This window comes from Hyla sarda, chromosome 9, assembly GCF_029499605.1.
Source record: "Hyla sarda isolate aHylSar1 chromosome 9, aHylSar1.hap1, whole genome shotgun sequence".
Classification (NCBI taxonomy): Eukaryota; Metazoa; Chordata; class Amphibia; order Anura; family Hylidae; genus Hyla; species Hyla sarda.
In genome coordinates, this window is record NC_079197.1 from 99,135,878 (window position 1) to 99,147,885 (window position 12,008).

At 40.0% G+C, this 12,008-nt stretch overlaps 1 protein-coding gene across 13 annotated transcripts in view; it reads right to left on the minus strand.

The window, feature by feature from the left end:
* Window positions 1-1,173: 1,173 nt before the first annotated feature.
* PAK3 (p21 (RAC1) activated kinase 3) overlaps window positions 1,174-12,008 on the minus strand; it is a 188,285-nt gene continuing 177,450 nt past the window's right edge. For 11 of the 13 annotated variants that reach the window (XM_056540322.1, XM_056540324.1, XM_056540326.1 and 8 more), the window contains 4 exons: window positions 8,686-8,785; window positions 7,482-7,678; window positions 6,425-6,562; window positions 1,174-4,388 (listed from right to left, as the gene is read on the minus strand). In XM_056540322.1, the coding sequence (XP_056396297.1) occupies window positions 4,299-4,388; window positions 6,425-6,562; window positions 7,482-7,678; window positions 8,686-8,785 (525 nt within the window). In that variant the 3' untranslated portion in view covers window positions 1,174-4,298. The remainder of the gene's footprint in view (window positions 4,389-6,424; window positions 6,563-7,481; window positions 7,679-8,685; window positions 8,786-12,008) is intronic. The other 2 variants (XM_056540332.1, XM_056540334.1) reach the window with 1 other exon arrangement.

Genomic DNA, 12,008 nt, shown 5'->3' on the forward strand with positions numbered 1-12,008 from the left:
GTCAACCAAATAGTGTCTATTCATAACCAAAGTGACTATCTTTCTGGGTTGTGGGAGACTTTATAGGTTAATCAATATTCCACTGTCCACTGGGTAAAGTAGTCTCAATAGTGTGACCCCAAATCCATCTAGGATTGGGTGCTAGAGATGACCAAAAGGCATTCATCCAACAAGCATTTAGTAAAACCTCAATCCTTTATTGTCTACGTATTACACATTTCAGGGATAAGTTACCCTTCATGAGATACAAGACAATCACGAATCAATGATAGTCTTCTAGCTGATAAAGGGGATATTATACATTTAACGTGTAATACATGGACAATAAAGGATTGAGTTTTTTACTTCATGCCTTTTGGATGTCTTCCTTTATGGGTATACATAATAGGAATTTTCCATTCTCCCCTGTGACACGTTACGTTCCAGGATGATGAAACCCCAGAACATGTGTGCATGCAGTCTAGAAATGGGGCAGAATAATAATGTAGTTCAAGGTGTAATTTTGACTCTTGCCTAGTACTTTTAAGTACTTGGTCATACTTCTTACATGTTCTATATTTCTGTATAGTCTTATCTTTGTTTATATTTGGCCTTTAACTCTGCCAGCATTTTACTGATAAGTGGCCACAGTTCATGTTGTACAATCATATACAATATAAAAGTTAGTGGATTCAGGTATATTTCATTTCATGATACCATTCCAAACTGGGTTCTATCCTAAAAAAATAATCCCAGGAGACTCAATTTTTACTACAATTTATCCATAAGGAACATCAGAGTACTACCATGGTTCCTGAACTCTAGAATATGGAAACTTAAAGGGGTATGCCACTGGCCAGCGTGGAACTAAATGTTTTGAAGGCTGTTTTCACGCTTTGTGGGTTGGCCACTCCCTCTAGTTCCACACTAGTCAGTGGAGTACCTCTTTAAGCAGATCTTTAAATAGCAGTATTGGAGCTGCAATTAGAGATGAGCGAACTTACAGTAAATTCGATTCGTCATGAACTTCTCGGCTCGGCAGTTGAGGACTTATCCTGCATAAATTAGTTCAGCTTTCAGGTGTTCCGGTGGGCTGGAAAAGGTGGATACAGTCCTAGGTAAGAGTCTCCTAGGACTGTATCCACCTTTTCCAGCCCACGGGAGCACCTGAAAGCTGAACTAATTTATGCAGTAAAAGTTATCAACTGCCGAGCCGAGAAGTTCGTGACGAATCAAATTTACTGTAAGTTCGCTCCTCTCTAGCTGCAATGGACCCTTCTATAATGAACCAGTAAAAGTGCATTAAGGTGGAGAGATAGAGCTCTACCATTGACAAAGAGGCATAGGCAGGAAAAAATTTAGATACTGTAATTTTTTATGACTGCTCTCCCCAATCCTTTGTGGAAAATCTTTATTCTTATTATTTAGTTGTTTTTTTTTTTTTTAAGAAGCTCAGCATTCCTTTTATTTATGAAATTAAAAACCCTAAACAAAACTAAAAATATTCAGGAAACACAGCATTGTAAATAATAGAACAGAATTTTACAACAATTGCAAAAATAAAGATAAAATGCAAAAAAAAGAAAAAAAAAAAAGAAAAACATTATAAAATTAAAGTCATAAATAAATATAGAAGACATTTGTGCGGCATTCCATAAAAAGCCCGTACCAAATATATATTGAAAACATGAATATTAATATTCCAGGCCAAATGTACCATCAAGGCAGGAATATACCCTTATCAGCATAAACTAATTTAGAATTTTTTTTGCTTCATTTGCTTTTGATTCTTCAAATGACTTTTCTCCATTTCATTTTATGCCACTATCATTCAACTTTCTAAATCCCTATACTCTTCCCTTTGTGCTATTCAAAATAAAATCACAGTATAACTTTCAGATAAAACATTACAAATAAAAAGAATCTTAATATGTTTCATGGCACATGTAAAACATTACACGTACAACTCCTGAAGCATGAACTTTATGTATTTTTCTTTTTGGTCTCTAGAGAAAAAGAATGTATGAGCCAAGAATCAGTCAGAGTTTGAGAAAGAGGTCCTCTGCTTAGTACCACCCCACTCCTATAGGCAGAGTAAAAAGATGCATTGGGTATTTTACCAATAATGTCCATGCCTTAAAGGGGTACTCCACCCCTAGACATCTTATCCCCTATCCAAAGGATAGGGGATAAGATGTCTGATTGCGGGGGTCCCGCAGCTGGGGACCCCCGCAATAAAGCACGCAGCACCCACCTGTTACGGCTGGCTCGCCCCCTCCCATAGACTTGCATTGAGGGGGCGTGACGTCACACGGGGCGGAGTCGTGACGTCAAGATCTTCCGTCCGTCTTCCGTCTGACGTCACGATCTAGGTCCACATCCAGCTCATCTCTTTTCTTCTTCTTCTTATTATTATAATGGTCTACGGAACATATCTTTGCTACAATTCTATTTCTAATCCCTTGCAATAAATTTCAAACCCTTAATCCTACTTTCTTTAACATTTTGCAGTCTGTCAATGTTTCTTTGGGCCTAAATTGAGATGTCACAGCTACAGTTTAAGAGGTTTTGTATTATTAAATTGAAATCTACTTTATCTCTAAAGACCAGAAAAAGATGTGTACAAGAGCTACATTCTTTTAAGTACAATATTCCTTTTTGCATCTAGCTCTTCTGTGATAAAGACTTTTGAGGAATAAAATAAGGAACCACAGCCTCCATGAATGGCTAGTATACAGATTAGTATTCCAGCAGCCCATCAACAGATTTAGAATTAATCATATACTGTAAATCTAGCATCTAAGGAGGCTCAGCCACAATCCCCACATCCGTATCAAGATAAGTCTCTGTACTTTGGCAACGTTTCCAATTGTTAATATTCACACCTGGACAACAGCTCCGATCTCTTCATCTCCACCTCCTACACTCGCCTGGCAGAATCCTCATGGCACTAATGGTTCCCTCACTAAGGGCACTTAGAATGGAAATCCTGCCCGCTCCCAGCCTTTTACCTGACGCTCACTGAGCAAACACTACAGACCTCATGTATCAAAACTTTATTGCTTTGAAGCGCAAGAAATATGGACTCCGTGTGCTAGAGGAAACAAGACGGCTTTGATACAGGAGTGCCTTGATGTATGACAAAAGGTACAGCATTAAATAGGTGGACAGTTATAACATAGGGGTCATTTTTTGTCTTTGGTGCTTAATAAAGAAAACAAAAACCTTTCCCTTCTGGTATTATGATCTGAGGTTTATTCCAGTGCTGTTTATCATGATTCCCCAGTCACCGCATACATGGCCTATACCCAGTATCAGCAGCCATTTTGTGACCTCACTCACCCACTTCATAACCAGTAGGGCCTGAATAATAATCTTTATTATATAAATATAATTTTTGTTCCTATGCGATTATCCTGAAAAACCCTAGTGAATAGTTTAGCCCACAAAACGGCTGCGTCCCCCGAGTGTAGGCTATAGGTGCCAAGTTTATTATTCATCATTTTATAATAGATAACGCCTGGCTGTGAAATCCTCTTATATGCTACAACAACAGCACTTCAAGGGTGAACAGTATCAAACTGAACCAAGTGACTCCTTTTTTCTTTTACTCCAGATTAAATATGTGTGCCATGCTCCCTCCTCAATATTAACCTCTAGACTGCCAGGGGAGGCACAATATAGCTCTTGTTCGGAGTAACGGTCTCCATGTTGTCTCATATGGTTGTATGGCAGACACTGCATTGTAGCTTCTCCTTGATGAATGATTACTCTTACATGCAAACTGTACCTTAAGTAAATGGACCCTGTACTGAAAACAGGGACGTAAGACCAGCACAATAAGTGGGATTTGAGGTCTACAAAGACCATCAGACCTGTTACAGATGCTTTAAGGTCATTACAGATGTTGCATTTTTTGAAAATGCAGAAAGATTTTTTTCATTTTTTTTCTCTTTTAATACAAAGCAAAGACGAAACCAGACAGAAAATGAATCGTCCATTATGAAAGTACAACCCAACTACGGAAAGTTTCTGCAGTGGATTAACGTGCGGACGTGCAGCACCATTTTTGTAACGTGCCATATAGAATTTTAAGTCCTGTTCTTACTTACAATTAAAAAAAAAAAAAATTAAGAGAGTTTGAGGAATCCAAAAGGGCAGGTAGAAGAAGACACAAGTAGGTGCATCATGATGGGTTATGTTTCCCCAGGACAGTAGCTGGTTAGCTGGTTAATCCTGCTTTGTGAGGGGATGAGGTTTTCAGATTCTGCTGAGTTCTGTGTTCTTTATGTGGAGGCTACAGCTCAAGTCCAGCGTGGCTAGCGGCTGCTATTCTTAATGGCTTCCTTTGCTGCTATAATCAATGGAGTCAGACTAGAAAGAGGCTTGGCTAGTTTTAAAAATGGATGCTGCAAGACAAACAGAAACAATCCTAGTAATGCAACTGTATATTGGTTATGGACATAAATAATGTAATTTGCTAACCTTTTTTTCAACTCATTTTATTGAAAAATAATGAGGCAATGTTACATAAAATGATTATTGTGCATACACAAGTAAGCAATGTATGAGCAATAAGCAGAAATACTTTGTATGATCCTACAAAGTATAGAAGATAAAGATATGAAAGTGGAGAGAAGGACAAATTGGGGTAGATCAGGGGTCTCAAACTGGAGGCCCTCCAGATGTAGAAAAACTTCAACTCCCAGCATTCCCAGGCAGCCGTAAGCTGCAGCCAAGGCTGTCTGAGCATGACCAGGCATGCTGGGAGTTAAAGTTTTGTAACATCTGGAGGGCCACCAGTTTGGGACCCCTGGGTTAGATGCATTTCAACGAAATAAAGTCAGGGATTATCAGGTAAACCACTAGCTGGAACTCAGGTGCACAGTGTACAATATAGTATATAATATAAAAATTATCAATGGAAATTGGGCCAGTCGATAGCATCAATGCCTTCCTCTTGCAGGAACTGCTGACCATATGAGGTCTAGCATTGTCTTGCATTAGGAGGAACCCAGGGCCAATGGCACCAGCATATGGTCTCACAAGGGGTCTGAGGATCTCATCTCGGTACCGAATGGCAGTCAGGCTATGTCTGGTAAGCACATGGAGGGCTGTGCGGCCCCCCAAAAAAATGACTCCCACATCATTACTGACCCACCCCCAAACCGCTAATGCTGGAGGTATGTTGCAGGCAGTAGAATGTTCTCCACAGCGTCTCCAGACTCTGTCACATGTGCTCAGTGTGAACCTGCTTTCATCTGTGAGGAGCACAGGGCGCCAGTGGCAAATTTGCCAATCTTGGTGTTCTCTGGCAAATGCCAAACGTCCTGCACGGTGTTGGGCTGTAATCACAACCCCCACCTGTGGACGTCGGGCTCTAATACCACCCTCATGGAGTCTGTTTCTGACCGTTTGAGTAGACACAATGGCCCATTTGTGGCCTGCTGGAGGTCATTTTGCAGGGCTCTGGCAGTGCTCCTCCTGCTCCTTCTTGCACAAAGACGGAGGTACCGGTCCTGCTGCTGGGTTGTTGCCCTCCTACATGTCTCCTAATGTACTGGACTGTCTTCTGGTAGCGCCTCCATGCTCTGAACACTATGCTGACAGACACGGCAAACCTTCTTGCTAGAGCTCGCATTGATGTGCCATCCTGTATGAGCTGCACTACCTGAGCCACTTGTGTGGGTTGTAGACTCTGTCTCATGCTACCACTAGAGTGAAAGCACCGCCAGCATTCAAAAGTGACCAAAGCATCAGCCAGAAAGCATAGGAACTGAGAAGTGGTCTGTGATCACCACCTGCAGAAATACTCCTTTATTGGGGGTCTCTTACTAATTGCCTATAATTTCCACCTGTTGTCTGTTCCATTTGCACAACAGCATGTGAAATTGATTGTCAATCAGTGTTGCTTCCTGAGTGGACAGTGTGATTTCACAGAAGTGTCATTGACTTGGATTTACACTGTATATTTAAGTTTTACCTTTATTTATATGAGATAGATAGAGATATCTATATCTATATCTATATATTATATATATATATATATATATATATATATATATATATATATATATATATATCTCTACACACACACACACACACACACGCATATATATTTATTATCATAAGTAGGTTCTGCTCTGGAAAGGAGTGTTCATGGAAGGCGTTATCCAGGAATAGAATAACACAACTAATTTCTTTTAAAAACAGCTCCATATTTGTCTCCAGGTTGTGTGTGGTTTTACAACTTGGCTTCATTCACTTCAATTGAACTGAGCTGCAGAACCACACCCAACCTGGAGACAGACTGGGAGCATTTTCTTGATAAAAAGTAGCTCTGTTTTTCTTTTCCTGAATAACCCCTTTAACACAGATGATAAAAGTAAAGAAAAAATCCTTCTGTTTATCATCCAACTGTCCTTATAGAGAATGAATATATCACCTGCAGAAGCTCCTTGGCAGAACCTCTCCTGTCCACATCCATCTCTAGGCATCGGTTGAGAAAATCTCGGAAAACAGCTGACAGTCTCTCTGGGTTTTGCAGTTCTGGAGTTCCATTGGTAGCTATCAGGTACAACGCCTTTAGGAGGAAGAAACAAATAATTCCATTACAGAACTGGCAAAAGCAAAGTTTAAACATCAGTGGCTTGGCTTACATTGCATTAGAGCGATCCATCGGGGGGTATTCCTTGGGAGCATATCCTGATGTATTCCTCCACTGGAAAGCTCTAAAGTACGCCATTGTATAACCATAAAGTGAAATACACAATCAATACACTTCAATGTTTAAGGGGTTATCCAGCAAAGGGGGGGGGGGAGGTGGGGTTCCTAACGATGCCCATTGAGTGTGATAAAAAATAAAAACACCTGGCCTTACCTCCAGTGCTCCGGTGATGCTACCAGTGTCCTGCTCCAGTCCCCTGATGCAGCCATCTTCCTGAGCTGCAGCATGATGTGTTGGGCCCATGAAGAACCAGGGCGCTATGTGTCATGTTGTCAGTCAGCGAATGTTCCACCTCTGCTAGAGATTCACTGAGCAGCAGTATGACACGTTGGGTCCGACAATCACGCTGTAGCTTAGACAGATGATCGCACCGGAGGACCGGAGCAGGACACCGAAGGCACCGGTGAATAAAAGTTTATTTATTTTGTATATCCCACACAATGGGCATAGTTAGGAAAACCTATCTCCCACCATTTACCACAAACGTATAATAACAGTTTACTAGAAGCAGCAAAGGAAAAAAGATATATTGACCTGTAGTATACGAGTCCAACAAACGTCAAAAGGACATTAATTTTACATGTATCAGGGGAATACTCACACTATAAATATATTTATCATATACACTGTTTAGTAAATAGTTTTAAACATATTATATCAATAAATAACAAAAATATATATAATCCAGCAGAACTCTACTACACATATACTTCTATTTTAATGGGCAAAGTATATACCCTAATCTCTAGGGTTGCTTTAACAATCAATCACTTACTCTGAGAGGGTTCTCATTAAGGTAAGGCGGTTCTCCTTCAACCATTTCTATGGCCATAATTCCTAAAGACCAAATGTCCACTTTAGGTCCATAGGCTTTTCTCGTCACCACTTCAGGTGCCATCCAGTAAGGTGTCCCCACCATTGTGCTACGTTTACTTTGCTCAGGTGTAATCTGAGCACAGAAACCAAAGTCAGCTAAAAAGTGGACATAAAAAAGATAATGAAATATAAGTGTGTGCACCCATTTACAAAAATTTGTTTTTAAAGATGTTGTGTACAAAGATGTGTACAAACTTGCACAGTAAGTTACACGAACAGAGTATATCTATGTACCCAGCTTTACATAGCTGAGACAAGAAGTTTTACAAAATTTTTTTCTTTACACAAGTGACATCAATTTAAAGAATAATAATGTATATACAGTAAAATCTCCCTTAGTGGACACCTCCCAATAGCAGACAGTTTTTAATTCCCAGGCAGAGTCCCATAAGACTTAATGTACTTGTACCCTCCAAAGAGGGGACACTCCCAATAGCAGACGCGGACACACAACCGGAAGGGGACAAAACACTCCCAATTAGGGGACAGTAGGGGACAAAACACTTCTACTAGGGGACAATCAGGCTTATATGCCAGCCCTACCTTGTACAAAGGGCCGCCATCAGGGGGTACAGCCAATACCCCAGTAAGGGGCCCAGGCCCCCTATGAACCACTTTCATTCCCCCTTTATCCCCTGTGCCACTTCAAAAAGAGGGGGGTGATGAATTTACACAGAGGGTAATAAAGAGGGAATGAAATGGCACAGGGGGATCAAGGGGAAATGATGTGGCAAAGATGGTAAGGGGGGATAATCTGGCACAAGGCATTGGGGAATAAGATGTCGCAGGGTATAAAGGGGGGATGAACTGATACGGAGGAGGGATAAGGGTTGGTTAAAGGGGCACTGGGAGATCCTACTGTTATATTGTTTTTCATCATGTTTTATGGGTTATTACACTCTGCAGTGAGTACAGTTCCGTATTCGGTCATATAGAAAGATTTTTGAACCCTTTTTATCCAATAAGGAACATCTCTCAATAGTGGACACTTTTTTATTTCCCGTTAGTGTACGCTATTGGGAGATTCTACTGTATAATAAAAATAAAAAAGTGTGACACACATAACAAATGTTTTCACTAAATACTTGTCAACTAATACTTACTAAGTTTTACTGAGCCATCCATCCCAAGCAATATGTTGTCACTTTTTATATCTCTGTGTATAACTTGATTTGAATGCAAGAAATCCAGGGCTTGTAGGCACTAAGAAAACACACACATACTGAAGATCAGACATCAGTAGCAAAAGCAAAGACCTAGTAGCAAATGTCCATTTTCAGCAAACTTTCTAGTGAAGGGAAGTATCTGCTTTGATAATTTAAGTTGCTCAACTCTTATGCCCTAGGCACCTGTAAAAACATTTTAAACCGTTTGTTTTGTAGATTTTCATTACCTTTTATTTCCAAAAATGACTGGAAATGCAGAACTGTCCAACCCTGAGCTTTCTAGTGCACGACTTGATAAAATGAGTGAAACAATCATAGAAGTATTTGAAGGACATAGAAGGACATGAAAGGGCACTTACCGTGCATACTCGAGTATAAGCAGAATTTTTCAGCACAATTTTTCATGCTTAAAACGCCCCCCCTCGGCTTATACTCCAGTGGAAAAAAAAAAAAACAACAACCGGTTGGGGGGGGGGGGGGGGGGGGGGGGTGAGCAGGTCCGGGCCGTCCATCTTAACCAGGAGGCCCTCTTCTCCTCTCCGGGCCGGCAACGGACTAGTGACGCTGCATTGATGCCGCCGCGCAGGACCGAGAGAATTGGGGAGGTGAGTAGACAACGAGGGGGGCCTGAATGATGACGGAGGGGGCAGTCTGGATGATGACAGTGGGGGGGGGGGGGATGATGAAAAGGGGGGGGTGATGATGACAGGGAGGGTGATGATGACGGGAGGGGGGTAATGATGACAGGGGGGGATGATATTGACAGGGGTGGGATAATATTGACAGGGGTGGGATAATATTGACAGGGGTGGGATAATATTGACAGGGGGGGGATATTGACAGGGCTTGATGATGACTGAGGTCTGGTTGGGGGGTCTGGATAACTACAGGGGGTGATAATGTATTTATCACTATAGGCATATACTCGAGTCAATACGTTTTCCCAGGTTTTTAGGGTGAAATTAGGGGCCTTAGCTTATATTCGGGTAGGCTTATACGCGAGTATATACGGTAAATGCTAACGAATGTGTCAGAAAAATAAAGTATTCCTTTATGAAAACACCTTCCAAACCAGGTGTTGGTAAAGAAAGAGCTAGAGCAGGAAATTCTATGTTTCTGTTACAATAGGAAGTGCAGCCGTATTGGTTGTTACATTTGTTCTTGCTTTTCAGCAATTGACTTACTTATTCTTTATGCTAAAAAAAACATGAGACAACCCACAAGGCTGTACTTTTGAAATGATGTTCGCTGCAACGAAACAGAAAAGGATTCATTACCAACCTACAACATAAAGGGGATTCCCATCTAGACATGGCATATTCACAGGTTATGATGTGGGTCCACCTTTGGGACCTGCACCTATCTCAAGAGCTTGGGTCCCTGCCTCCCTCTGACCTGCTTGTGGCTGCTAAAGGTAGTCAGGAAGGTGACAACAGTCGAATGAGCTGTTTTATGTAGTTTATGTAACCCATAAAGGAAAATGTGAGTTATGCAACAAATGTAGCACTGCTATAACATAGGAGATTTATCAAGCTCCGTAGATTTTTTTTGCGTAAAAAAAATTGCACGTACTTACGGACTTTTCTATGCATGCTGCGACTTTTTGACTTTTGCTTATTCCAAAGCACATTTCTGAAATCTGCTCAAGTAGCAATTATTTTATTTTTTTTTACTTTGCAGTGGTCATGTATTTATCAAATGCGATAGTCACTATTTATGAAGAAAAAAAGTTGCATCTCCATTTAAAAGTCGCGTATGTATTCCAGATCCAACCTGGCATACAGAAAGTGCATACGTCCGCAGAAAAGGACATTAACACCCACTATAACAACTGTTCTTGTTTTGCATCATAAAACAAAGTTACTACATTAATGTTAATGTTAATTATAGAAAAAAGGTATTCTATAACTAATGACTTAATTTTAGGAGTGAAAATACACACTTAACACCTTGTTAATTTTAGGACACGTCCATGCTGGCGTACCCACTACATTTTAAAATGTATGTTGTGTTAGAATAGAATAAGGCACAAAATAATTGTGTAAGAATTTTTACAGACTATGAAAATAACCCATATGTGGCACAAAAATTTTTCCCAAAAAAAAAAAAAAAAACATCCATAGTAATACAGCTACATGCACATCTTGGGGTGGGTAACGTACCACCTTTTTTTTTTTTTTTTGTGTGTGTGTGGCTTTACTATTGTTTATGTGTCTGTTGTGTTGTGTGTATGTGCTGCACTGTCTTCCTTCCTGACGTAAATGCCGGCCTCAGGGCAGAGACACAAGATGTCACAAAATGCGGGCTTACAATTAAACAAAAAAGCCTCCAGAGTACAGATGTTCATGGTGCGGTATAGTAGGTTTTTAATATTTTTTTTTTTATTTCTGAGGAGGGTGGATGGGTTGTTGCGGGATAGTTGGAGTGCAGCTATTTAGTGCCAGGCAGGCCAGTCAGGGTGACACCCGATGTGGTACACCCCCCCTACCCGTCACTCTCTAGCAACGCTACTGGTAATAAAGGGTAGATAAAGAACTTCGGCTATTAAGGGAAAACTTTTCTGCTTTAAAAAATGCTTTTGTAAGCGGGTTTCCCGGGTTTTGCTTATGTGGGATCTATCTATCAAGGTCATGCGACTATTTGATAAATAGGTCGTATGTAAGCAAAAGTAAGTTAAAAAAAATTGTCATAAAAAACATACATTTGAAAAGAATAATAAATCTCCTTCATAGTTGTTAGGAAACAATGTAGCTTGTGGTGCCCAAGCTGTTTACACAACTACCATTAAAGGGGTTATCCAGGAAAAAACTTTTTTTTATATATCAACTGGCTCCAAAAAGTTAAACAGATTTGTAAATTACTTCTATTAAAAAATCTTAATCCTTTCAGTACTTATGAGCTTCTGAAGTTAAGGCTGTTATTTTCTGTCTAAGTGCTCTCTGATGACACGTGTCTCGGGAACCCCATAGCAAACCTCTTCTAAACTGGACTGTTAACAAGAGAGCACTTAGACAGAAAAGAACAACCTTCATAAGTACTGAAAGGATTAAGATTTTTTAATAGAAGTAATTTACAAATCTGTTTAACTTTCTGGAGCCAGTTGAGATATATATATATATATATATATATATATATATATATCTCTCTCTATCTATATATATATATATATATATATATATATATATATATATATATATATATATATGTATAAAACAATTATTTCCTGGATAACCCCTTTAATGTCAACGGAAGTTACACAA